The sequence below is a fragment of the Hylaeus anthracinus genome, unplaced genomic scaffold (genome assembly GCF_026225885.1).
Source record: "Hylaeus anthracinus isolate JK02 unplaced genomic scaffold, UHH_iyHylAnth1.0_haploid 11989, whole genome shotgun sequence".
In the NCBI taxonomy this organism is placed as follows: domain Eukaryota; kingdom Metazoa; phylum Arthropoda; class Insecta; order Hymenoptera; family Colletidae; genus Hylaeus; species Hylaeus anthracinus.
Genome location: NW_026534337.1, coordinates 17,682,687 through 17,709,830, shown reverse-complemented (window position 1 = coordinate 17,709,830; position 27,144 = coordinate 17,682,687). Strand labels below are relative to the sequence as shown.

The following is a 27,144-nucleotide window of genomic DNA, read 5'->3' as shown; positions in this document are numbered from 1 at the left end:
TTCTATTCTTTTTTACAGATCGCCTGAAATCTTTGACAGAATCAGGACTTTGTTTTCATCGAAAGTTTTAGCCACGTTAAGTTATGCTTTTGCCTTTGCGCAGAGTATCGTCAAAATGGTCCATCACGCGGCCATTATTCACGACGACCTTCCCTATAGACTGTACGATATTTCTTTAAATCACAAAGACACGGTGGAGCAACTGCTGACAAAGATCGATCCGAACGTTTATCGAACTCTCGTTCGATCTTTTTCCAGGCTGAATTTCGTCGAGGTTTGGATACAAAGAAAAATAACTTTTTACGGTTCGCTCGTCGTTGTACGGTATGCTCGATTCGTCCAATCTTTTCACAATGTTGATGCATTTTTTAGAAATTCCTCAACCAAGATTCCAACCCCGAGGATTACTTTTGCCAAAGTTACGTGTTGGATGAAATTTTTGATCATTTCAAAAATTCGAATCACGATTCGAGATACGTAAACGAAATACTTTGCAGCAAGCCCGGAAAAAGCTTTATTTCTGACGTGTACGCAAGTTTGGAGCTCAAGAAATTTGAGAATCTTGTGAGTGTGTTTATTTCTTTTTTAAACGTTGCCGTTGCGTTGCTCCGTTTACCGACGAATCGACCGATTGTTTTTATCTATCGTATGTATATACGTTACACATATTGTAATTATAACATATATAAATTTTCACTCACGTTTCCATTCGTTGGTATCTGCAACGGATCTTATTTTCCATTAGTTTCCACGTTGCCTTTGTCGCGGGAACCGTTCGATTGCGCCTCCTTTTCTACATATCTATCTACCTAATTTATTCATTCTTCCTAATTTATACCTTATAAATAATTTCGACAGACGACAGATACGTTACTGGCTACCATCAGTATGGCGTTCGGTCAACCGGTCGCGATCGAAAAAGCGAATTTGACAACGGTAGCGAGGAGCGTAGAAGAATTTGTGTCCTACGTGAATTCACCGAAGCAACCAGACCCTGACTGGCTTGTCTTTAGGGTAAACAACAGGTGGATGCAAGTTTTCGAAGAAACTCAATCACAAGGACGATTGAATGTGTGAGTATTGGTTAGTCAAATGGATACATTTTAACGAGCGAAAAGTTGAAACGGTGTACCTACTACATATATGTTGAACTTTTCTTTTTTTTTTTTTTGTTCGTTTTTGATTGCATCGTTTCGACTCCTCGATTGCCGCCCCCCTTTTCCAATGTCTCCTCGACTACGAGTACTTTTCATCTACTGCATTGTTATTTAGGCTGGGAATTCATTTGAGCATAGCGAAAAAGGTTGGCTGCTGCGGTTTATCGTACGCTATCGTCAAACCTGATTTGAAGAGAATGGATCTGCTCGGTGAGCTGATCCTGCGTGATTTACGAGAGAAGCCCACCGATTGGATCGATCAAGTTAGGCGGCATAAAACAGAGCTGATCGAAGCATTCTACTTGACCGCAACGGACCGTGAGAAGGTCGGTGAATGGAATAAACAATCGCGAATAAATACGCTCGCACGATACGATATCGTGCGTAATCGTCCTATTATTTTCCTCTGTCAATTGTAATTTTACGTATTAGTGTATGTATAAGAAGTTTGTAACGATATACATATGTATGTACATACAGCTGGTGTATGTTTGGGTAAAGAAATCCAGACACAAGTACAGGTACAAGTTTTATTCGCAGGTTTTAACAATTTTCGAGTACGATCATTTCACCGAGAGTTACTGCGCGGACCCGAATCCGCCGGCTTTAGTAATTTTTCCAAACGGTTCAAACGTAACGGCGCTAAAAGAGCTGATCTGTCGCCTCTCGTGGTCCGTACAAACCAAGTTGGAATTAAACATGACGACAATTAAAGATCGAATCAAACAAGATTTCAATTGGACCGACTTTAACGAAAAAACGATCGAAATATATCGTTACATCGATCTCTTGATTCATCGCAACGGTTCAGATTCGAATGGGCATTTAACAAACTTATACAAGCTGAAAAGAGACTTTACACGGTCATGGACCAATCATCTTACCGCGAAGGACGCTTTCGAGATCAGGTAAGCAAACAATCGAATCGATACGTGGAGTATAAGAAGCTACATCTGAAATAATTAACGAACAATTATGACCTATTATGGAAAACTCGAGCTGGAATTTATTTAAATTCGACAACATATATATCGAAAGAAACTTGTTGAAACAAGTTTTCATTCAGTTTTCAGTCATCGATAGTACGAATCGTTTATCGGTTAGATATGATATTTTCAGATGATGTATCGTTCCACGTATTAATCGAAACAAAGCTGTGTTTTAACGTTTTAACGAAAAGTAGATGCATACTTTGATGACACTTGATATTTTTCTTCAGCATAGGTCTCATCTGTAAGTTGTTTAGCGTGATGGAGAGTCCTCTGTTCGGTATACAAGAGAAAAATGGATGGAGGAACGTGCACGCGATTGGCTGGTCCGCGACTCTGATATTGGAAAATATCGAAAAAATCGTCGATCAGATCGAAAAGAACAAACACGTTGCCAGGCTTCCAGAAGTTTTGCAGGATATGCCGCAGACCGAGATTGTTTTGAGTGCTGTTCTTCGAAATTTATCTCCTTTGATTCTCGACGTTGTCGATATTATCACGATGAAACCGATTCATCTTGTACGTTCGTTTCGTAAGCAACGAGCCATGGACGAATCTGGCATCGAGTTAACAAAGCTTTAGCTTCGAATCACCAACAGTTTTCCATTTTTTTTCGCGTTATATATACGTAACTCTTAAAAATAATCAATCAGGGAAAAGGAAAGGAAAGGAAAAGAGGATCCCCAAAGAAACGAATTCAAAGCCTCGATAAGTCTAGATTCGTCACTGGCTCGAACTACATTTTTCATCGCTTTGAAATTACGTTCAATTCTTTTTTTTTTCTTTTTTTCTTTTTTCTTTTTTCTTTTTTCTTTTTTCTTTTCTTTTCTTTTCTTTTCTTTTCTTTTCTTTTCCTTTCTTTTCTTCTGCAATGTTTGTTATAGATATCCGTCTTAGACGATTACAAATCTCGGGAGGAACAATGGCCTTGCGTACAAAGAGAGAGCGTCGGATCCGCGATGGAATTGCGAAGCGGCACCCGTGAAATAGTACGAGAGGTGGAAAGAATCTCTTGCAATCCAGCTTTGTTTATTCGAGAATGGAAGGAGCAGCCATTGTTAATCAGCGCGCGGAAGATTGTGAGTAGTTTTACTTGCATCTATAAACTCGGCAACGTATAATACTAACACGAAAGGAATAGCAGTTTCAGGACGACCTCGACGATAAGGTTCAACTGTTGCCACCAGTTAATTGGACCTTGGGTTACACGAAATTCCGTCGAGTAGTTGAGAAGCTCGACGATCTGATAAACGACGCAAAGAAAGTCGTTCTGGCGGAACAGCCGCACTTTTGGGAACATTTGGAGTCTCTCGCGCCAGAAGTTGAAAGTATTTTCGAGGAGAGGTGGCCAGACGTGCGAAACGATGCAAGGTAGCGTTTACCTTTACCTACTATGATAAATTAACTCGAATCATGATTACGTGTATTTTACCTTGTTTCAACTTGATTATGTAAACGTTTTAAATGTTTTTAATCCAGTTACATACCTATTATACAGTAGTTAGTTGTAGGACGTGTACGCACGTATGCATCTACATGTATGTACATATTATACTATCGGACAATATTATAGCACACGAATATTATATACGTATGTATAGCTAGGTCGGTTACTTGATTTATGTGATTTACGCGTAAACCTAACGTTTTACCTAATCTCGTATACACAATACGATACATACGTACATTTACTAATTACATTATACGGTATGGAGTACATAGCAGATTATGGTATAAATAAAGAGCCGTAAATGAATAATTTAGAGGGATTCTGGACTACATCGACTTGGAATTGGACAAAACTGTGTCAGCATTTCAAAAGAATTTGTCGGCAAGTGAAATCTGGAGTTCAAAGATCCTCGCCAACGATCGTATCCTCGTTCTGTCGAAATTCGTATCTCACATTATTCACAAGTTTGCAAATGTCGCGTTTGACATTCTACGCGATAGTGAGTATCGAATAATCGATCGCTGTCAATATATTATATTGTATTATATCATACAATGTTATAGATTTTTATATCTCCGCGAATACTGTCGTTTGATTTTTCAGAATCGATAAACGAACATTCGACGAATATCGATTGGTTGTCCTTGTTGGGATTCACCGGCAAAACCCCTCTGGGGATTTATTACAACCAATTACCGTTCGTCCTGGCTACATTGGCGAACGGGTTATCGGATCCTGAAATAGACGAACGTATCGTCGGCGTCGAGTCGCTCGAGAATACCACCGTTCGCGATCGCGCCCCCATCACCTGTTCGCAATTGTTCGAGTGGTGGTCCACTTCCGTCACCTGTCTCACCTCGGCCGAGTACACAATTTTGAAGAATTTTACCTGCGACCTTGATCTCGCCAACTTTAACGTTTATTCCGATTTATACATGACCGAGACCGCTCTGTGGAGGGAGCCAGTGAACAAATATCGATCTTACTTGATCACGTCTATCGGGGACGTGTACGATCTTATAAAAATGCTCGAAAACGTAACGCGAAAGGATGTAGCGATCGACGTTCCATTCTCAACATCTTATCTGCTCAAAGTTGTTGAAAAGTTGCGAAACAGTTTGAAAACAGAGTCCATTTATAAGGTGGGTACTATACATGATACACGATACATGTGTTGTATTATATGTATATCATCGAGCTATCAGGCGAAATTAGTCGTATTAGTCGTATTAGAGCCGTATTAGGCGTAGGTAGTTTCAACAAGTTGGTTATCAGGCTGTTTACGTCCCGATAAAATGTTCTCTTTTGTTTTACTTAACAGGAGTTGAAAGAACCGTATCGATGGACGAATTATAGACTGTTCGTTGAGGGTGTTTCCGAAGCATTGATTCACGTTGCGCGTGCGTTGCAAACTGTCGAGATACAAAATGATCGCATCAAGATCTGGGATTTCGTCGAAAGTGAAGACGCGAGACAGTTGTTGAAAATCCTCGACGTTCATCCCGAAGAAACGATCGCTTTATGTGCCAGCCTCGCCGCAACGACCGACCAAACGGTTTTCTCTTCGTACGAAGATGCGACAAATATCGTTTGCAAGTTTCGTTTCAATTCGAGCTATTGGTCCAGCCGTAACAGGAGTCGATTTATCGATGAAATATGCTCTATCGATCCGTATCAGTTGCTGAAAACTGTCACGAGTGAAAAGTACTACGTGAGTAAAGTCACTCCCTGATGATAATTAGTCGTGAAAATTGTTGGTATTATTATAATTTGTCGGCGTTCACGGCATGTTTAATTGTTCACAGCTCGCCGTGACGGGCCGAAAATCTACGTTAACCACGTTAACGTCTTTGAGCGCGTCTTTAGCCAAACTGACAGAGGTAGCGTCGAGTCTTTTATCGGAGGCACCCCATTTGACCGTCGAGTCGAAAATTTTCGATTCGGCTACCTGGCGCAATCTCTCCAACGATACGCTCTCACTGCTCGATAAAACAGCAAAAACTTTGGTCCGATACGATCGATACGCGATCAGCGCCAAAACTAAATTAAACGAGATAAACTGGCCAGACATGCTCGATAAACTGGTAAGAATGTTCCAACTGTTGGATGTCACGATCGAAATGTTGGCCGGTGGGGACGTTTGGGAAAAGATCAGGTTCGTCTACGAGAACTCGGAGATGAAACCTATCTTGACTCTGATAGAAGACATGCCGAATATCGTGGTCAGTGTAGTCGAGACATTCGTCAAGTCGGACAGATTGGCCGATTTCATAGAGAACCTTGCGATTGGTATAGCACACCCCTGCGACATCGGTAAATATTTGATCGTGCCCAGTTTCGTGAGAAAGAAGGTTCTTTTAACAAGTATCGCCAATGTCTGTCACAATTTCGTATTGACTGACCGGCAGCTAACGTTCGTCAATGTACTGCCTCTCGACGGGAAATACGAGCTAAAGGTAACATACTATTCTATACATATACCTGTATGTATAATTACGTATCGACTTTGTCTATATTTATCAAACAAAAAGATTATCCAGGACGTATCGATGTCGATGTGTTAACATTGTTCACAGAAGAGTAGAATGTCGCGAAACGATTCCGCAGAAATGAACGAAACGTATCTCGAGGAAAAGCTGGCTGACATTCGATCGACGATAATTCGAGTTGCGGCAAATGGTTGGAAGGATCCAAAAGTCCCTACTTGGTGGACGTCATTCGAGGAGAGTACTCTTAAAGACTTGTTATCGCAGTACAAGAAAGAGGTACGACTCGACAATATTCCACCGACACCTAGCTATTTGTTATTATAAATTGATTTCAGGACTCGAGAGAGCTCGGTCATTTGACGGTGAAAAAGATATCTACGATCTTGAAAAACATTCTAAATACTCGAGCGAATTCCGAGTAAGTTGGAATCATTCGATGAAATTGTTCGTTACGAATTAAGAAATGTTTGTCGGATTTTCAGAGACTGTACGTGGTGCTTTACGCTTCTGCTCCAAGTTATCAATTCTCAGCTGGCTAACCATCAACTCTACTCGAAGCTTCTCTGTCAGCTGAATCGATCGAACGTCTCGGAAATTCATGAGATTTTTATACGCGATTTTCACTGGAATGAAACTGTCGACATGGTGAGAGATATAGCTACGATTCGTCTATGATTCGCGTACAACTTGTCCGAGAACTCTATGGAATTTTTCACGCTTCCCAGATCCAGAATTACAGATCTTTGAACGTTAAACGAACCAGAGACGAATTTGTCGCGGTTCTAGAGAATACTTTGCACCACGTGGTCGATATTATAGCGAATTTTCGGAACGAGACTTATAGCAACAGAATTAGTCAATGCTACCATAAATTTGTCGGGCAACCCGCCTTTTCCAGACCGGGACTGTAAGTATTCGAATGTATACAATAACTATTACCATCGATAGATTCTTCGAAAGTACAAGTTTCATAGAAAAATGCAACCTTTTGAAACTCCATAATGCTTTGTTCAGAGTAGAATATGGCTTTGTTGTCCCTGGTTTTCGTTGCCACTTGGACTAGAAAATGTGTGGCCGTAAAAAATTGTTGTTAAAACGGGTCGAGTCGAAGGAGACTAACGAGTAACGAGTGGAAATAATTTTGTTGAAGGTACGTGTCCGTAGTTGTCAGCATACTGGACTCCTTACAGAAAAACGTGTTCATCCTGGACACTGCGAGAAATCACAAAAACATAGAAGCGTTAACCGTAATGGCGGACAAGTACGTCCCGATATGGAAGTTGGTCCGCGACGTAGCGAAACCATCGGAGGTCGGCAACGTCGAGATGTTTTTGCCAGGTGCGATGATAAACGTGAACGCGATATTGAACGAGAGAAACGGTTCTCTGTGTCGGAGCAAGCCCGAGTGCCGAAATTGGACTGTTTTGTACGAGCGTTTGAGCTCGAAGAGGATAGGAAAAGTGTTTCGGTACGATGCCAAGGCATCCGGCTACCCTTCGATGGTTCAACTCGCCGAGCGACTTTCTCGAAGCTTGGATTTCGATCGTATAGATCGCGAGTTGAGGAGCTGGAGGATGGACTCTGGCTGGAACTTGACCTGGTTGACGGAGATTCTGAAGCACTTGTCCGCCGTTATCGAGGAGAGCGGCGATTTGCTCGACGTGGTCAGTAAAATAGACTTTCTGGACGTCTCGGACGTCCTCGGTGTACCTGATATCGTCGACGGAGTGGTTAATATCTTGAAGGATAAGGTTGTGGACAAGCTTTTCGACGGGTAAGAAGGTCGTCCAACAAATATTATATTATATTATATTATATTACATTATACATCTAATAGGTGTACATGAGACATCTAATGTCCGATGTTACGCGAACCTCGTTTATCCTCCAAGTTCCTTCTTTCGAGTTTGATTTCTTAGACTTAGGAAACAACGAATGTTGACGGACCGAGTTGGCTCGAAAGAAGCTCCTCTGCCATTTATTCGGCATTTTCTCTATTTCACGTAAACGATTGGAAATAGTTTTTCTCCCGTTTATTATCCAACTATAATATTACAATAAGAGCTCGCAACTATTGTACTTTCTACATTTAAACACTGACTTTATCCAGATAGCTTCGACATTCGTGAATCGTGAATCGTGATTTTTCAGAATGAAAGAAATCGTGGAGGATGCGAAACCGTTCATCACCGATAAAAAAGTGTTGGACGATATCTATAGCGTAATAGTGGCGCTAGAGTCGATGGAAATCTTCAAAAATTTAGGTCTCCTCGACATTAAATGTAAGATCCTTGGACAATTTCCCCTCCGAGTGAAAGAATCGCACGAGATTCGATTTTTTGACTCGTTGGACGTTTGATTTTTAGACGTTATCAGGGACATGTTTGACAACTGGGACGCTGTAAGCTCGTATTTGGTGGATAAGATCGGAATCGGCAACGATGTCGCGTTCACGTTGAGCCAGGCCAAGATTGACATGATTTCTGTGTTCTCGAAAGAAAGAAATGCTCTCAGCTTGAAGGATATCATTTGCTCCCCAAAGAAACTCGACGATATGTTGAGTTTCAGTGGCGATCAGATCACCGCTGAACAAGTCAGCTCCGCTATTTGTCAGCTGGATGATTCGCAAACGCAAAACGTGACGATAACGTTGATCAAACACTTAAATTTTGATTATATTTTTAAAACTGTAAGTAATGTTGCGAGTAAATTTATTATATTTTCATTTCATTTCTGATTTCATTTCCAATACAGCTAGCTCGTATCGTATCGTATCGTATCGTATCGTATCGTATCGTATACGTGTATGTGTATTTGTTGGTTTAGCTTATGAGCGCAAACGTAAAGAACATATTGGCCAATGCGAATCTAACGGAAGCAGAAGGAAAAATGGTGTTGGATAATGTTGGAGTGGCCGCGGAGTTGATACCGTTCTTCAAGGACCGACTCGTTTCGAAAATGCCATCGGCACCGGCGCAGGATTTCGATACGGATAAGCAGCCTGAACAGGCGGACCAAACAGTCTCCGGTAATACCGAAATAGGCCTGATTTGATCGCTCTTTATTGTTTCCTTGTTTGACAAGTATTTCAATAAATTATTCGACAGCTTCCAAGTTCCTTCAGGATTCCAGCGAAATGCTGTGCGGTCAACCGATGATTTCCGATAACGGTGACATGTACAAAATTATTTCCAAACTCGAGGACAATAGCAAAGAGTTCGACCAAGCGGAGCTCGACTCTTTACCCTGTACGTAAAAAAGTGATCGAGCGATGTAGTTTACTCGATTCATCCATTCTACTCGAACAATTTTGAATCGAGTCTTTTTCGTTGCAGCTGATTTTTGTAGAAACGCTTACAAAGGCATAGTCTCTACGGGAGGTGGAAAAATTATTTGGTCCTACGTGAAACCCTTGCTGCGCGGAAAAATTCTTTACACACCGAACACTACAGTGATTAACAATGTGATGGCTCTAGCGAACGGAACGTTCGTGGAAATGGACAGTTTCGGGACATTGATGGACAGTTTTGAGAAAACTCTTACCTCGTTGGTAAATCTTTCCGAAATGACCGACAGTTTGAAAGATTTGCAAGAGATTATGTCCTCGGACGTAATGAAAATTGCGATCAAGTCTTTCGGAAGTGGTAGTTTCGAAGTTGGTGAGTCGATAAGTTTTTCAAACTCTACGATAGAATAGAATAGAATAGAATAGGATAGGATAACAACATATTTAGATGAAATATACTATTTTTATTTATTCCAGGAGATTTCTCGGATATGAATCTCAGCGAGATTTCGTGGCGACTTAGAAAATCGAAACGTTTGATCGCGATGATCGGCATGTTAAACGATTTATTAGAGTGCGTGCTCGTGGATCGGATGAAAGGATTTCGGAGCGAAGAGGAAATGGAGGCGGAGGCACGAGTTCTGATAAAGACGCGGGAATTTTTAGCCGGTGTCGCGTTCTTGGACCAAGACTCCAACAGATCCGCAAGATCGTTGGAATACCAACTGCCACGAAACGTAGTGTACAAAATTCGAATGGACATCGACTACGTGCAGTCCACGAAAAGATTAAAGAATCAATTCTGGATACCAGGACCGGAAAGCAGTTTCATCGAACACCTCAGGTATCTTCGAGGATTCGTGCAACTTCAGGACTCGGTCGATCGGGCGATCATAAAAACTAAGAGTCAAAGGGATCGCGAGTGGAAAACGGTGACGCAACAGATGCCGTATCCCTGTTGGAAGGATATACCGTGAGTGTAGCGTTTACTTTAGCTTACTTGGTTTAGTTTGAATTTGTTATTCGGTCGTAGTCGGCGAGAAATCGGAACTCGAGATGTGCGAAAAGAAAGAATCGCGTATGAAATTGCAGCTTTCAAACCACCCTCTACGAGTCTCAGGGTGTTCAAGTTTGCTTCTTCTTCGCGTTGATGATGTGCGTCGGAGCTGCCGTCAGACATATCGTTTGGGAGAGAGAATCGCAGAACGCAATGGTACGGAAAAAACATCCCATTCAAATTGCATCGCTATCGCAGTGATTTTTTGTAACCTTACAAACTTTTCCAACGAGTACAAGCGTACGAAAGAAAATTGTAATCGGGAAATAAGTAGAAACGTTTAAAGTTTAAACAGCGCGAGAGAACGTTACGAAATGGCTTGCGAATTTAAAAAAAATACGATTCAGAAGAAATCGTATGCAATCGTATGCTGGTTAAAAATCATTGGCTGATCGATGCGATTCGAGGAGATACGTATTATTAAAATGTAACTTTGCACGTTAAACGTGTTGTTAATAATGTTTAGGTAATGAGCGTAATGGGATTGAAACCTTGGAGGAATACCATGGCTTGGCTAATCACCACGTTTGCAGAACTTTTGATCGTAATGTTCTGCATCGGCATTGTTCTTCTGGGTGGAAAGATATTACCAAAATCCGATCCTTCTATAATTTTAATCATGATGATTGATTACTCTTTCTCGATCGTTACATTCTGGTAAGCTTCTTTTATTCGAATTCACCGTATTCTCCGTATTATTCTCTCTATAGCAAAGGATCCGAATAAATTTCCAGTTACATGATCTCGACGGTGTGCAGCTCGGCAAGCTTGGCTGCGATTACCACCGTGATAACGTTTTTGCTGACATTCATGCCGTACGTCATTGTCATTGCTATGGAAGCCGTTATAGGTGTCGGATATAAGCTTCTTATCGTAAGTTATCATTTTATCGTATCAACGGCGTTTCCTTTTCACTCGCCGCAAGCAAGCACCCCAACTGTAAGATGATTTTTTTTTTCGCAAACATCTTAACAACAAAAGTTCCTTTGTAAAAGTTTCTTTGATAAAGTATGGATTCGACGAAACCGAATAAACTAATGGATGAAATGTTTAGTGTCTCAGTATGTCGACGAGTTTCTGTTACGGTTGCTTGTACGCAACCCGGAAAGAAGTTCAAGGTGTTGGTTTAACTTGGGCTGCCATGTGGGAAGAATCCAGTCCTGGTGATTCGATGTCGTTAGGCCTGACGCTTTTAATGATCGCCTTTGACGGTTGTCTATACGCCGCAATTGGTTATCTCGTCGTCAGATATACAAATTCAGGTAAAAACTTTACTTGAGTTTTCTCGTCTTTGATTAGACGCTCTTTCGTACTCTATAAAATCAATCTTTCGACTGATTTGCTATTGGTGGAGGTGTCGCCGCGCCGTGATCTATATAGAGTTTACACGTGTTACTTCACTAACTTGTTCTCTACTCAAATTTGCATTTTCTTATCGATTTCTCATGTGTCAAAGAATTTGTACCATTCACATCGAAACAGTATGTTTGTATCGTTGTCAATTTCTGCACAAAATTTCACGGAAACGTTTCGCGTGTAACCATAAATCGGTGAAAGAAGCAAGAGCCAACGTCAACGCCAACGCCAATGCCAACGCAACCAGATCGAAACGCGAAAGATTATGCACCACGATCTCTGACGAGTTTGTGGAAACGGACATTGTGGACATTGGCCCAATAATTTTCCAGGCAAAGGCTTTCACGACTTGAGGTCCCGTAGCTTATGGTGGACCGACACACGTTCTCTATATGGCAGGCCGAGCTATCTCGCGTTCGTCAACAACCTTTATTTCACTAACGACGTTCTCCACCCTTCAGCCACTTACCAAGGTATCGCGCTCGCGCTCTCGCCAGCACTCGCACGACGTTTCAGTTTTAGTTTCAGTTTCAGTTTCAGTTTCAGTTTCAGTTTCAGTTTCAGTTTATCTTTCTTTTTCGCTTCCGGCGTGAATGTGACGCTGAATGTTTGGACCATGTCGAGTATGTAAATGTCTCTTGTTGCTGATTCCTCTGTGAGAATGAGAATCCGAATTCGAAGGTGAAACGTTTGAATTTATTCAATGTAAGAGTGTAAATTTGGTAGTTTGGAAATGTACAGAATACCTTTTCTTTCCGAATGTTTGCATGTTTCTTTCTACTTGCTAGATTTTCACGTAGACTCTCGAAACGATCAACGAATTTAAGACTTTCCGTTTGATTTTTTCGTCGTTTCTTTGTAAATAGCATGATATATAAAGTGCTTTCTCACACCGCTGCACCCACCGTACTTATTCTATTCGTGCGATGAGTCGCTTTCTCGCTGAAACTCTTTTAATACGTTTTCTCAAATACTCGACAAGCTGTAGACTGCCAGGGGATAAAAGCTTGTTTTTCCTTTTTGAAGCAATTTCTGATTAAAGAGACCAAGATTTAACAGCTTTTCTACGATGTCCGATATAGACGAAACGAGCGATGACAGCAGTCTGGTAGTCAACGAGAAACAAACGGGTGTCAGATTCGTAGGTGTCAGGAAGGTTTACCATAACGATCGGGGTGAAGTGGTAGCCGTTGATGATTTTAATTTGAAGCTGTGCGAAGGGCAAGTGACCAGTCTTGTTGGGAGAAACGGGGCCGGGAAGACGACCATCATGTACGTAAATATTTTTCTCTTCAAAGATATGATAAGACGAACGAAACCGTTACAAGAAATGTACGGTATTCCAACGTTCAAGGCTAGTCCGCGATCGAACCCTTTTCAGTTTCTATAATACATAGAATGGGAAAAGTTGATTTCTTCAAAGAGAGAGAAGCCGTGAAAAGTTTTGCACCAACAGCGATTAGTTGGCTGGTAAAAGGAGCGATTAGCGCGTGAAATTCCGAGCGTGTCGTTTGGACGTTTACAGAGTTGTAACTGATTCCGTTGAACGTCGCGTCGACTTTGGCGTCGGGTCGGTTCCGTAAACGGATTCAGAGCCGGGATTTATTGTTAGAGCCGTGAGAGTTTGTCGAATGTCGCGTCTTTTCACTGTGTACTTTCGTTTCAGCAAGATGCTGACGGGGATGCTGGCTCCGACCACCGGTGAGATTTGTTTGATCGGCGAAGAGGACTGCAAACCTGACATAGGGGTCTGCCCTCAGGATAACGTACTGATCGGTACTTTGACGCCTAGGGAACATATGATCTTTTACGCGAAACTGAAACGACCGAAAAACGAGCTCGATGTGCAACGAAGCGTGGACGAGTAAGTCCGTTCTTTTCGGTTATAAGAGGATCGACAAGTATGTATAAAAAGTATTTTCAAGTATTTTCAACCGATAACCGTTGAAAATTGTTTAGAATGTGCAAATTGAATTTGCACCGAGAATTTTAAGAGGGGAAAAAGATGTTGTTAAAATATAACAAATTATCGAGTTTTTCTCAGATTCGATTTAATTAAATGCTGGCAAATGAATTGTTGACGATTCGACAGGATGTTAACGTCTCTGGAGCTGGGTAAACAGGAACACGAACCAGTGGACCGTTTGTCGGGCGGCACCAAGAGAAGACTCTGCGTGGCCTTAGCGTTTCTAGGCTCTCCAAAGTTAGTAATCCTGGACGAGCCAGGCGCGGGAGTGGATCCTGCCGCGAGACGTAAAATTTGGCGACTGATTGATCAGCACCGGATCGGCAGAACAATTATTCTTTCGACCCATCACTTGGACGAGGCCGACATGTTGAGCGACACGGTAGTCGTGATGCACAAGGGAAAAATACTTTGCACGGGATCACCGTTGTCCTTGAAAATGATGCACGGTCGCGGATACAGACTTTTCGTCTCGTTTCCTGGCGAACGTGACGCGATCGCTTGCGCTCGTGCCGATTCGATCGGAACCAAGAAATTGGACACTCTAAAGACTGTGATCGAAGAGGTGGTGCCCAACGCGTGGATCAATGAAATCTCTGGTACCGAGATCATGGTCACCTTACCGTTTCAAGGAAATAACGGTACGAACAACAAGTAAGTGGATCGCTTTTTAACCAACAATTTACTACTTTCCTTTTCATTTCTTGTTTTATTCGAGTAATTTAGTAACAAGTATACGGAAAAGTAGAGAAAACTCTGTCGAGTTACGCAACGTTTGTTGGTGTTCCTTGAAATGTTGCAACTATGTACAATATGTACACATGTTTCAGCATCGCGCAAGCTGCGAAGGCTTTGGAAGAGAGTCGTAACATCTTGGGCTATTCTCACTTTTCTCTGGAATGCGACAGCCTGGAGAGAGTCTTTTTAGACCTTTGTTCCCGTGCCGAGAGTGGATCGTTTGTTATCGGACCTAGCCAGGACAGTGTCGGTACCGGAGGGCATTTGGGTGCGTGAAACAAACCGTAAAGAGAACCGACCATTTTATTTGAATTAGTAATATTTCGATAACGAAAGCGAAAAAATTGGAATTAACAGTCTATTCGGAAGACGGAATTTTTTCTGAAAGAAAATCACGTCCGATCACGTTCCGTGTTGGTCTCGTTTAATTATATGTACGTCAAGTAACGGACTCGTTGTTAAGCTTGTGCATTTATTTACGCTGACGAGCTGACTCTTTCTCCTCGGTGAAAAGCATCGAAACAATGTTCCGAAAAGCCTAACGATTCCAAGATTTATTGTATCATTTCGTCGAGAGACTGTTTCTGTTTGTCAAGCTATAGGATGTAATGGTTCACAGGTTTATCGATGCCCGATTACGTCGGCGTCGATTTAATCGACGTTGAACCCACTTTGAATCCCTCTCCCGTTAAGCAAATCAAGGCTTTGTTCAAGAAAAGAGTATGGCACTTTAGGAAAGATTGGATGACGTTTTTCGCCAGTCTCTTGTTGCCAACGTTGTTTGTCGCAGTCGCTATGGGATTCTCATTGATAAGGCCACCATCCGGAGACGAACCATCACTGACTCTCACTCCTAAACTATACGATAATCAGCCCACGTATTTCTATAGGTATGGGAATTGTTTGTCGCTTATATCATCGTAGTCACTGGTTCGCGCAAGTCACCTTCCTTTGAAATGTTATTCAGCATCGAGAATGCCAACGACGACGGATTCTTGCAAAACGTGTCCTTTCAGCTTCACGATCGATTCGGGGATGATTATACTGGAGCATGGCAAACGTTAGCCAACGTATGACGTATACGACTATTCCTAATACAAACCTTAAGAAAACGAAAGGTGCGAAAGAGCGGATAAAAAAAAATATATATATATATGTATTTATTCGCTAGGATACCGGAAGCTGCGATTGTTTGGATGGCCAGCAGACCTGTCACGGTGTGTCTCAGCCCGTCCAAGGTCTCCTGCAAGTTTTGCCTGGCAAATCTGCTCTCGATTGGATAGTATCGACCCATCAAGAATACATAGAAAAGAGGTATGGAAATTGATTGTGACTCGGTTGTTTAAAGAAAATACCACTCTTCTCTCTACCGTTACCCATGATTACGACAACTTTCCAAAAGTTCGTCTGTATAATGTGAAATTACGATACGATATCTATCTCGTTTACACAGGTACGGCGGATGGTCGCTCTCTCATGCAAACGACGAACCATTATTCGTCGTCTGGTACAACAACAAGGGTCACCACGCGTTGCCGTCTTACTTGAATGCTCTAAACGAAGCGATTCTCCGAGCATCTGGCGTTCCGGGCCATTTAACAACTTTGAATCATCCATTGAAGTTGTCCAGCGATCAATTGAATCGAACAACCCTGTGAGTATTTGATTTACATGATGTACGATATACACCTCGACAGGACATTTTCGAGTAGAATTGTGTTTAAGTAAACGCGATTCAATTAACGAGTCGGATAATTAACATTCCGAGCAGATCTTAGCACATGGACGGAACGCAGTGAAAAATCTGTCTAACAAAATCGCGCCTGTTCCGTTTACTTTGAATTAAACCATCGTGCTCGTACGATCATCAACCGCAACCGTGCCTCGTTCTACATACATACTACATACATGTGTACGTTTGAATTGGTTGGTACGGCTTTCATTGCACCGAAACCTTGTTTCTCCTTTAATCCTTTCGAACGATTTCACGTGAATTTCACGCTCGTGTATTGACCATACCGGAAAATAGGTATTATATTTAAAAAATATTTACTAAACTTATTCTAAAGGTATTAGACGCGAATGCACACGTCGCGTTACCGCGAAACACTTGAAACGATTTCGAATTATATCTGGTGTACTTGTCCGCGATAAAATCTTGGTTCGATTTAGATTACAGCACGTGGCAGACGTCGGCGTGGCTCTGGTCCTCTTGATCGCGTTCAATTTGGTCGCTGCTCAGGGATCGAAGGAATTGGTACGGGAAAGGTTGTCGGAGGAGAGAAGAATCCTCTTCTTGGCAGGAGTCTATCCCATCACCTACTGGACGACTGCGTTGATTTGGGACTTATTCGTGAGTGCTCGACGAAACGGGACTATCGGCAGAAAAATGTTGCGGCAATTTAAATTCGATTCCGATTTTCCAGATGTTTGGCCTCTCTATCGGCTTGGCTGTGATAGTTTTCGAGATTTTCGGGCTTCCCGCGTACGTCGCCAGAGACAACTTAGCTGGTATCTGCTTGTTACTTTTTCTGTTCGCGTAAGTTTAGCCAAAAGCGAGCGCAATCGATTGCTATCCCAACGCGAGCTTTTCTAACGATTTTCAAATTTCACAGATGGGCAGCGTTGCCCTTCTCCCACTTGATGGAAAAGGTTTTCGACGACTCGAGCCTACCCAATATGGTCCTCTTTTGCGTCAACACGTTTATCGGCGTGGCCTCGTTGGCAACCATTTTGGTACTCGACATTCTTGGAAAATCAAAGACGGCGGAAGACGCGAGAAACCTTTTGCACCACATTTTACTGATATTCCCTCAGTACGCTTTGGGCGATTCTCTGGTGCAAATATCGCGGAACGACATCACGGCCCAACTGTTGGAACAGTTCCATATGGATACTTATCGGTCGCCATTGGGCTGGGACCTATTGGGTCTACATTACGTTTATCTAGCCATCGTAGGCACGGTTCTCTTCTCTTTGAACCTGATGATCGAGTGTCGAGTTGTTCCCAACTGGAACAGACAGAGGTGAGTGGGGCTAGGGAAAGGGAAAGGAAAGGCTTTCAAATAACATGTATACCGATTAAGATTAACATTAACATTAACATTAAGAGAAAAATAAATGAAACAAAGGTGCCCGTACGAAACGGTCGAGGAAGACGACGATGTCTCGAAGGAGAGGATGAGAGTGGAGAGCGGCAGATCCGACGATATTTTGCAAACGGTGAATCTTCGTAAGGAGTACAGAAGCGTTTACGGGACGAACGTGGCAGTTGAAAATCTAAGCATAGGTGTGCAAGCCGGCAAGTGTTTCGGGCTTCTAGGGACGAACGGCGCCGGAAAGAGTACCACATTCCGAATGTTGACCACGGAGATCATACCCACGGCTGGCAGGATTCTTTTGAGAGGCGAACGGATCGGATCTGGACCGCTCTGTAACGGCCAAGTGGGTTATTGTCCTCAGAGCGACAGTCTCGATGGTTTTCTCACTCCGCATCAGTGTCTGACTATTCATGGGGAAGTTTGCGGGCTGAGCAACGTTCCCAAGGTCAGACTTGATTTACGTTCATTCACCCCCCTAAGTATAACAATTTTCTATACGATTCTTCGATCGAACCAATCGATGCCAATTATCGAAAACTTGTTCGTTACAGGCAGTCGAATCCATGTTGAAAAAGCTCGATCTTCTGAAATACGCTCATAGACGTGTGAGCAGTCTCAGCGGGGGTAATAAAAGGAAACTGTGCGCAGCTTTGAGCGTAATGGCGCCGGTGTCCGTGGTTCTTATGGACGAACCGACCAGGTATGCGATAGAAAATAACTTTGTGAATATGACTAGTATTCGGTAATTTCGCAAAGATCGATGTTTCTGTTTTTTTTCTCGCAGCGGTATGGATCCCGCCACGAAGGATTTGGTAGCCAAGACGATAAGGAGCATGACGAAGAACCAGAGTTGCGTGATTCTGACTTCGCACAGCATGGCAGAATGTGAAAATTTGTGCAACAGGGTCGGTATTCTTGCCAAAGCTGGACTCAGGTGTATAGGATCGCCCCAGCACTTGAAGCACAAGTAAGGCTCTACTTGTCGCGATTTCTCCGTACATCTTCGTACCTCTTTCTTTCTCTGCGCAATGCGATCCGTTTCCGAGGTCGTGCAGGTCCACGCAACGATTAAAAAGTTTTACTCGTTGATAATACACCATCAACGATCGTAACGAAGCGTTCAATTATTCGGATCGAATGCACAGCGTGTTCCGGTATACGGGACGAGATTAATTTTAGCCGGTGCATTTTAATGATGTTGTTTCAACTGATGGATTGTTCGTGTCGGTTCGATCTCTCGCGCTGGAGACTTTCTAGGAAAACACGCAACCTAAAAATTTATTCGACGCTCTTCCGCGCGTACTCGATTCATTTTTAATTTCATCCATCGTTTTCCAAACTACCGATAGCCCCTGATCGCAACTTTGTTTCGATTCCGGTTTGCAGTATTACGTTTCAGTTATTACGATACTCGCCGTGTTACAAAGCCTCGTTCTACTCGTTGCGATGTCTAGCCGTTTAACTTCCTTTTCCGGGAATAACCTGCAGCGCAATAAATATTTAGCTCGTGTGCCATTCCCTGCGGACTCTTGAGGAAAATGTCCCTGTTACATCCCCCCGCATATTTCTCTCTTTCCTCCACGGCATCTGGTTCGGGATCTGGATCTGGATCTGGATATGGATCGGCATCGGCATCGGCATCGGCATCGGCATCGGCATCGGCATCGAGTACGAGACAATTTACGATATTCTCGGACACGTGTAGAACCTGTCTAACCACCGTCTAGCAATCCATCCGCATCCTCGAGAGAATCGTTGAAAGTCGAGAAAATGAACCTACCTGAACGTACGATATACATAGATGTATGTCTGGTTGGTGCGCGTATGAAATATCAAGCTATCAAACGACATTATAACATTCTAAATATTTACGAGCCTTGCTCTTCTCCGTAGCTGTATTTCAATTTTCCTGACAAGCTCGCTTAAGTAATCGCGATCGGTTTCTCGAGTCGACAATTTCATGTAATAGGTCTCGTCTCGTTTCATTCCAATATGGTGTGATTTTGTTTGTTTTCAGATTCGGTGAAGGCTACGTAGCGTTTCTACGATTTCGAGAGCCAATTTCATTCGCGATTCTGAAGAAAGCTTTGGCAAAGTACTTTCCTCTAGCCGTAGTCTCTTCTAGACAGGCTACGGCGGTACGTCTGTTGCTGCCGCGAACCCAACACATGGCGCTAAGCACCAGTTTCGATAAAATCAAGTTGTTGGCTGACGAACTCAGAGCCACGGACTACACGTTGACTCAAAGTTCGCTGGATCAGGTTTGTATCGTGTATACCAACGACTATAATATTATTATAATAATTATATCAACCGAGTAAACCAAGTAGACAAATTAAAGTTAAAGTAATACATGTAGATGATATGTATACGAAAGCAAACATGAATTTAGTCGTAATAAAACAAGAGCTATTACGTGTACTATCCGGTCGGAAGTTATTTCGAGACAAGTATTACATGTATAAATATAATAAAATATAATAAAATATATATAGATATATCGGTACGCGGAACAGTGCCGGCGATACGTAATTCCGAACAAACGTTTCGAATCAAACGGGAAAATCGATCAAGTTCTGACCCGTATTACGCGATATAGTACGGTCTTGTCTCCAGCAGATGATGCACTGCCAGTGCACGGTTCCTCCATCCGTTCGACCAACGACGATCCTCGTTTACGTCTCACCTAGCCTGAGGAATATTAATGGATCCTCCGTCTTATGGCTCGCAGTTGTGCATAGTCTAGCCTGGTTCGCGACCAGATAGGAGAACCTGCTTCGCGCACCGTCTGCGTCTAACAATAAGCCCGCTTAAATGCTTTTCGATTCGGCCTATCGCACCGATGCGGTACTGCATCTCTACGCTGCCTCCGCCAAACTGTTTCGCGATTAATTACTTCACGGAAATAATTTAACTTGCGCGTAACAAAGTAACGTATTCGTCCGATTCAATTTTCTTCGCGAGCGGCAAGAATTTTAATCCAGCAACACCGTCACGATTCCAAAGGTCTTTGTTAACCTTGTAGCGTTTCCTTGCTCAACATCTGATACGCGAGAGAATGTTTCGTTTGAGTTTCGAGCAATTGCTAGGCGACCAGTCTTGCCCTTCTGTTACTCGTCGTACGTTTCTTTCGAAGAAAACTTGAAATTTCCGCATTCTCCGTAACGAGAATTCAAAGTGTTACATTTTCCATCTCGAAAGGTATCGATTAAATTTCATTTTTCGCGGTACCTTGCGTCGCGACCTCTAAATAATTTATAGCTGAGCGATTACCAAGTTGGCGTCGGCGTCAGCGTCAGCGTCAGCATCGTGTCGGAATAAACGCGAAATTCCACGGGTCTGATTCCGTTCAATGGAATCACGGTCGCGTGGTGCCGTGCCGTGCCGTGCCGTGTCGTGTCGTTTGTTTGCGTCTCACACGAAGCGAAGCGCCTCGTCTTCTTAATGGAGATAAGATTCCAGACCGTATATATTCGAGCGGGATTTGTTGATCCGGTTATGTTTACCCGTATACAAAGCTTATCCCAAGAGATTAACTCGACTCGGAGACTCCTTCCTAGCCTGGTTTCGTCTCGGTATTCTCCTTCTGCGTGCGCTGCCACCACCCAACCCGAATACATTCTTGATAATCAATCCTAGACACTTGGACGGAGATGAAGTTGAATACTTGTTTCGATACAAATTTCGAATAACGCTTGAAAGTTGATATCTAGCTAAAGTAACTCTCTTCTCTGGCCTAGCTTTGATAGTTTGCGTAACGAAAAGAATGAAGCTTGGCATCGCGAAGGTTAATCGATCGAGGTCGTTCTTTCGATATTATCGAGGTCTCGTTGGTCCAATTGGTTTTTCAAGTTTCATCAAACTAACGTAATAAGGGGGAGACTTGATTAACCCCCTTCGGGATAGAGACAGGACGGACGATAACGGGCAACCTTTTCGTTGCATTTTCGAGCGCAACGTTATCGATTATAAGCGAGATAACGTTAGCGATGCGATCCCATATTTAATAATATCCCATAATTAAACGGTCAACGACTCGGTCAACCGAATATTAATAATAATAATAAGAAGAATAATAATAATATATAATAGTTTCGTAGCGAAGCGATGAAAATAGCTGAATAATCTAGTTGCTGTATTATTTCCTTGTGATTTATTGTATCGTACATGGACGGTTTGCTATTTACTCGGCGAATTAACATTCGTGAATGTGGCTCGACGCGGCCAAGTAATCGTTGATGATTCGAGTCTATCTCGGAATGAATTCGTCATTTGAGACCGCAAACTTGTAAAGTAGAGATCATTTTGCGACGCTTTGTTATCGACAAACTTGAACAAACTATACATGCGTATAGTTGTATCGATTGTTATATAAAATTCCAATTTTACAGGTTCTCGTCAATTTCTCAGAGGAGATGGACAACGAGGTCGATGGCTCGATTTATACCCGCGGTAGCAGCAACAGCAGCAGCAGCAACAACGTTTCGAATATGTACTCCAGCCAAGACACGATACGCATGGAAACTTTTTGATTTGAATAATAACACACGTGTTATTATTAACAGTTAATTTGAGCCTTTCGCAATTTACAGACCCATGTACGTGTCTACATATAGATATATCGCGGTTTACTTTACTTTACTTTCTCTTTTTTAACGCGACGTCAAACGATAAATTTATGCACATATTCTTGAATTATTTTAACGAAAAAAATAATTGCGATTTTTATAGTTATCGATTCGCGGAGGCACGTTATGTCGCGTTCGTACGAATTTTTATAAACGTTTCACTTTACGAGACAAGTTTTCATGTTTGAAACAACTGGCAAGTAACGTGTTGATCGTTCTATCGTTAATCGATGTGACTGCACGTGGTTCGCCAGTGTGTATGAATGTATAATTATTAGTAGTAGTTGATAGTTGTAATTTCAGTATGCAGTTTGTTGTATACAGAGGCATTTCCGATAAGAGTTGGTTTCATGGAAGATAAAGTCGGTTCGTGTTGCATAAAACGGTGGAATCGGGTCAGCTATTTGAAAGTTTCCACATAGTCCGATAATACGTAACAGTTATCGGCGCTTGCCGTTTCCTTGTCTCGAGTTGATACGTCGATTAATCGATTAATCGTAGGTATTAGCATACATAGTATTATACTTGACACGGTAGTATCCAAGCGGTTGATTATAGCTAAGGTTATTCGAACAAATTTTATCCAACGATCTATCGGTATTGCGACTCGTAACGTTGCAACATGCACGAGATCAGATATATCTTGTTAAAAAAAAACAGTGGTTTATGTGGTAGAAATTTTGGGATGTCGCAATGTAGAAACCGAGAGAAAGAATTTCGCTGGTGGTCGTATCTTATAATTGAAGACTTCTCGTTCGAGTCTCTCCTATTATGAAAGGAAAGAAACAACGGTTGCGTGCCAGCTGAGATCGAAGAGTGCGCTAAAGCTCGTATCGGTGCAACACAGGTGCGAGCAATGCTTGCAAAAGCTACATCGTTCGAGTGGTCTCGTTAATCGAGTTCGCTAGTTAAATCCAGTAGACGCGAGTAACGTTTCCCACCGCGTATCAAGCAAACTTCTTCATTCGAGATAAGACACGATTACGCATTTTTATCGTACGCGTAGCAGCCGAGTGATTCATCCAAGCGTAAATACTAGATAGTACATACGTAGATACCTGCATCCGTGTACGCTTGTTGGTGTCTAGTCGTCGAATCATGCGAAACTTGAGAACGATTCGACGACTTGGAATTGGAAATGCATCGCGACCGAATCCAATTACGACATGTTAACGATTGGCGATCGGCGCGGACGGTCATCGATTATCCGGCCCAGAAGTGATGTGCACGGTGCATGAAACACGAAACACGTATGATAATCGTCGTAAAGTTGAACGCGTGGTTCGTCAACTTTTGATCAATCACCTTTGCGATGATTTCGTTGTTATTCGTCGGATATACATACGAGTATGTAGCTCTCCGGATCGCCAACAAGATTCGAGCGAACAAACGAAATCCCCAACGGAACCGAATTTCAAATGGAATAGAAAATAATTTTGATCCGAATGCACGATAATCAAGCTATTATCACGCGGAAGCGCGTGATAATTAAATTCGAATTGCACGCGTTGCGAGTGCTAGAGTACCTACAATTATCCTGTTAAATAACGCATCGCGAAACGTTATTATATCGTGTATTATGAACGAACCATTGTTAGTATTTCAATAAACTGATAATTCTGCAAGTTATTCAACGACTGAAAGTAAAATGTTTCTCGACGCTATGCATGCGATGAATTGGTTAATTTCATTGAACGTCGATCGATATCGTCGTTATACGAAAGTGCCGAATTTCGAGCACGCGCTGAATTGCTGTTACTATGTTGTCGAAATCGTATCGTTATCTTGATACCAGAATTCCGGAGAATGTGCCGCGGATCCTGGAATACCGAAGGACTCTTTAGTCTAAAATACCAAGGATGTTTCTTACTTTGTTATAGCTTTCCATGGCGTTGTTATCTTGTCTTCTTCGTAAAGAAAGGGAATCCCGCTTCCTTCGATAAAATTGGATCTCTCGATCTTTAAACTTTGTCAAGCCCTTAATGGGTATTCAGTTTCAAACTAGTTTGCGGGCTAGACAAATTATTTGCGCTCTTAACGACGACGGACAGAATGATGGATCGATGATCGGTTTCGTTTTGCAACGCGTCGTAACGATATCAATTTGTCATCGACTTATGTATATGTAATCGGTGCTAGTCGTATTGGTTCAGGCGTTGCATAGACGAGTCGCGAGCATCTTCTCGAAAGAAATTTGGAAACTTGTTCAACGGATAACGAATAACGAATAACGAATAACGTAGAAAGGAATCGAGAAGAATCGTCCTTTAATAGAATTCACCTCGAGTAAATAAACTAAATGAAAAACTTGAAATATCGAATGTTTTATTTTAGTTGTCGGTACATGTACATATCGGTCGATTTGTAAGGAACGCATATTGTACCTTGAAGGCTGAATCGCGCTAGTCGTTCAACATCGATTCCGTTTAACTTTGGTGCCCTCGATCGATCAATTAGAATCAGAGTCTTTTGCGAAACAATTTTGCTGTCTAAAATGGAACGGAACAATTGAGAAACAATTTAGTTGGACGAGTCGGGAACATACTCTGAACTCTTTCGACGAATCACCAGATTTCACCTTGCGAGCTTGTGCGAACCAACGGATACGTACAGTACTCGGTAATACGTTTGAATGATTCTGTGATATTATCGGGTTCGAGTAAGTATCGTTGTTTCTATTTATCTAACACCGCCGCGCGCCGGTGCCGTCATCGGCAGGCGACTCGTTGCAAGTTGTAGCTTGCGGTATATTGGCGGACTTTTCGACCAGTGGAAACGAGTGCAACTATCGACGTAATTTTCGTAAAAAAAATGCTGACACGCGTGATGGGTGCCAAGGATCGGCCAAATGCCGGGATGGATCGCTCACGGCGGTTTATCGATTTTTCCGTCATCGTTTAATGGTTAACCGTTGAACGTTCGAAAATCAGTGGTTGCGAGACAGAGAGGCGGCTGCGCAAACAATGACACGCGGCGATTTCCTAGTTATTTACTTTCGAGCCCGGTTCATGGTAGCGCCCGATCGATACTTTTTTCACTTGAAAATATAAAACCAAGAAAATTAGAAAATATCTTGGGAAGTTGGATCGTATGCGTGGCATTACGGCTACGCTTGGCGTTGGTATTGTCGGTATCACGAAAACCAGGAGTTCCCTGCTATTTTTTTTGCTATTTCTATCTTGAATATCAAAAGTCCAGCGTTACTTTTATTTGAATCAATGAATCCTCGTTCTCTTTTTTTTTTACTTTTGCCGAGCTTCTAGCTGGTCGAGCAAGATCTGCTGGTAATTAAGAGCAATTTTATCCGATTCGATCTCTTAAAGAGCAAGAGAAGGAGAGAGAGAGAGAGAGAGGGGGGGGGGCGGCGCGGCGGGGTGGGGTCAGATCCAGAAGAAAATTGTGGCGCGCGAAATCGTTGGTCTGTAGGAATAATTCATACGGAACGAAACGAGAATAAACGTGGCGTCTCATGTTATAGGCGGCGAGGGTGGCCAACGATGCCACCGTTACTATCGGAAATTGAAACGAGTCGAATTTATTCGGCCACACTCGCCTTGCCTCTCGTACGTTCTCGTTTCACTTTCCGACCTTCTCTACGCGGTACGAAAATATGAATCACGTTTTCGGAACACATCGTCACGATCACACGGGAATGTTCGGTTCAACTTGTAAACGAGACCGCAACGGTCCTTTCCTGTTGACTAGGTGAAGCCTTCCAACTATCACGTTTTCGGATAACGATCGGGGAACCGAGTACTTAATTCTCGAAACGAAACGAGGGAAATACTTTTCCAGACATTTTATCGTATTTCCACCGTGTCCATGTACGAAATATGCTTACGTTAAATATTTTAACGTGTACGATAACCTTTGAATATCTGAGATACACGATTACTGATCTAATAGAAACGATTCCACGCAAATGGGTAGAGATTTGTCGGATGGGCTATTTTCAATACACCAAAATCTCGATCGCTCCTCGAGTCCTCGACCCTCGGCGAACCGTTCGATCTTTTGCTAGCGCTGGGTGACACCGTAGAGGATCTCTAGATCTCGCGGGATTTTCCCTCAGGCACTTGAGTAATTTGCATACTATTAATCTTGATCAGCGCCGCCACCCTCCAAGACTCGTCATCGTCGGCGTCGGAGCAGCGACGGGGAACCAGGTTAAACGGCGAATACCTACCGGGTTCCATGATGGATCGTTACGTCTGCGTATTCCAGGTTACCACAGGACGAATTCGTCTGCGAGAATCGATTCGATCACAGATATATACATATCTACCATCCCGTCTTGGAAACAAGACGGTAGTTGTAGTCGTAGTAATACAAGTGTAATAGGTACAGGTACGGTTGATTAAACGACGGCAAAGCTCGGCAAACGATCGACGTTTGGATGGTCCAGATTGTCGCGAAAATCATCGGGATTCTGGCAAAGAAGAGATCGACGAAATTAGACGCGCTTCTATCATGAGCCGCGGCGCGGCGGTAACGCGTAGACGTGTTCCGCCGAAAGCGGACCAAACCGGTTCACGGAGATTTTCGTCGACACGACCACGATCGCAACGTGCACGTCTGGAATCCGCGAAATTCGATTTTCAAACGAAATCTCAATTTATCGAGTCCCGCCTGTTGGACGATTAAAATTAATCTATGGTTGTACGAGGGACGATCCGTAAACACTAAACACTAAACACTAAATGCTAAACTCTAAACACTGGTCTGGGATTGAATTAGACGCCGGCGATCTATCGCCGGCTGATGTGCTGGATCGTGGTGTCTACGCGTTAGCTTACCTTGGGACACATTCGCCGGATTGATCTAATTAGACAGTCGGTGTATGGGAGGAGCAAGGAAACTGATTGAATTGCTCTCCGCGGCTTTCTGCGGAAACCGACCCCGACGATGCTGCGCAATATTCGATCAA

At 42.7% G+C, this 27,144-nt stretch overlaps 1 protein-coding gene across 3 annotated transcripts in view; it reads left to right on the top strand.

The window, feature by feature from the left end:
- Positions 1-24,531, top strand: part of LOC128887630 (uncharacterized) — a 28,788-nt gene extending 4,257 nt beyond the window's left edge. Inside the window, exons 8-51 of one of the 3 annotated variants that reach the window (XM_054143728.1) lie at positions 19-274; positions 373-564; positions 859-1,073; positions 1,273-1,483; positions 1,698-2,065; positions 2,377-2,665; positions 3,031-3,225; positions 3,288-3,517; positions 3,911-4,095; positions 4,200-4,738; positions 4,918-5,307; positions 5,402-6,052; positions 6,173-6,361; positions 6,421-6,503; positions 6,568-6,730; positions 6,811-6,992; positions 7,236-7,859; positions 8,237-8,367; positions 8,452-8,774; positions 8,912-9,113; positions 9,193-9,333; positions 9,421-9,744; positions 9,849-10,344; positions 10,464-10,584; positions 10,895-11,085; positions 11,163-11,301; positions 11,483-11,690; positions 12,117-12,257; positions 12,867-13,056; positions 13,451-13,648; positions 13,877-14,404; positions 14,581-14,756; positions 15,108-15,378; positions 15,456-15,558; positions 15,660-15,802; positions 15,942-16,142; positions 16,661-16,841; positions 16,915-17,027; positions 17,104-17,514; positions 17,620-18,034; positions 18,141-18,289; positions 18,374-18,556; positions 19,607-19,850; positions 21,981-24,531. In XM_054143728.1, the coding sequence (XP_053999703.1) occupies positions 19-274; positions 373-564; positions 859-1,073; positions 1,273-1,483; positions 1,698-2,065; positions 2,377-2,665; positions 3,031-3,225; positions 3,288-3,517; positions 3,911-4,095; positions 4,200-4,738; positions 4,918-5,307; positions 5,402-6,052; positions 6,173-6,361; positions 6,421-6,503; positions 6,568-6,730; positions 6,811-6,992; positions 7,236-7,859; positions 8,237-8,367; positions 8,452-8,774; positions 8,912-9,113; positions 9,193-9,333; positions 9,421-9,744; positions 9,849-10,344; positions 10,464-10,584; positions 10,895-11,085; positions 11,163-11,301; positions 11,483-11,690; positions 12,117-12,257; positions 12,867-13,056; positions 13,451-13,648; positions 13,877-14,404; positions 14,581-14,756; positions 15,108-15,378; positions 15,456-15,558; positions 15,660-15,802; positions 15,942-16,142; positions 16,661-16,841; positions 16,915-17,027; positions 17,104-17,514; positions 17,620-18,034; positions 18,141-18,289; positions 18,374-18,556; positions 19,607-19,850; positions 21,981-22,121 (11,026 nt within the window). In that variant the 3' untranslated portion in view covers positions 22,122-24,531. The remainder of the gene's footprint in view (positions 1-18; positions 275-372; positions 565-858; positions 1,074-1,272; positions 1,484-1,697; positions 2,066-2,376; positions 2,666-3,030; positions 3,226-3,287; positions 3,518-3,910; positions 4,096-4,199; positions 4,739-4,917; positions 5,308-5,401; positions 6,053-6,172; positions 6,362-6,420; positions 6,504-6,567; positions 6,731-6,810; positions 6,993-7,235; positions 7,860-8,236; positions 8,368-8,451; positions 8,775-8,911; positions 9,114-9,192; positions 9,334-9,420; positions 9,745-9,848; positions 10,345-10,463; positions 10,585-10,894; positions 11,086-11,162; positions 11,302-11,482; positions 11,691-12,116; positions 12,258-12,866; positions 13,057-13,450; positions 13,649-13,876; positions 14,405-14,580; positions 14,757-15,107; positions 15,379-15,455; positions 15,559-15,659; positions 15,803-15,941; positions 16,143-16,660; positions 16,842-16,914; positions 17,028-17,103; positions 17,515-17,619; positions 18,035-18,140; positions 18,290-18,373; positions 18,557-19,606; positions 19,851-21,980) is intronic. The other 2 variants (XM_054143729.1, XM_054143731.1) reach the window with 2 other exon arrangements.
- Positions 24,532-27,144: the final 2,613 nt, after the last annotated feature.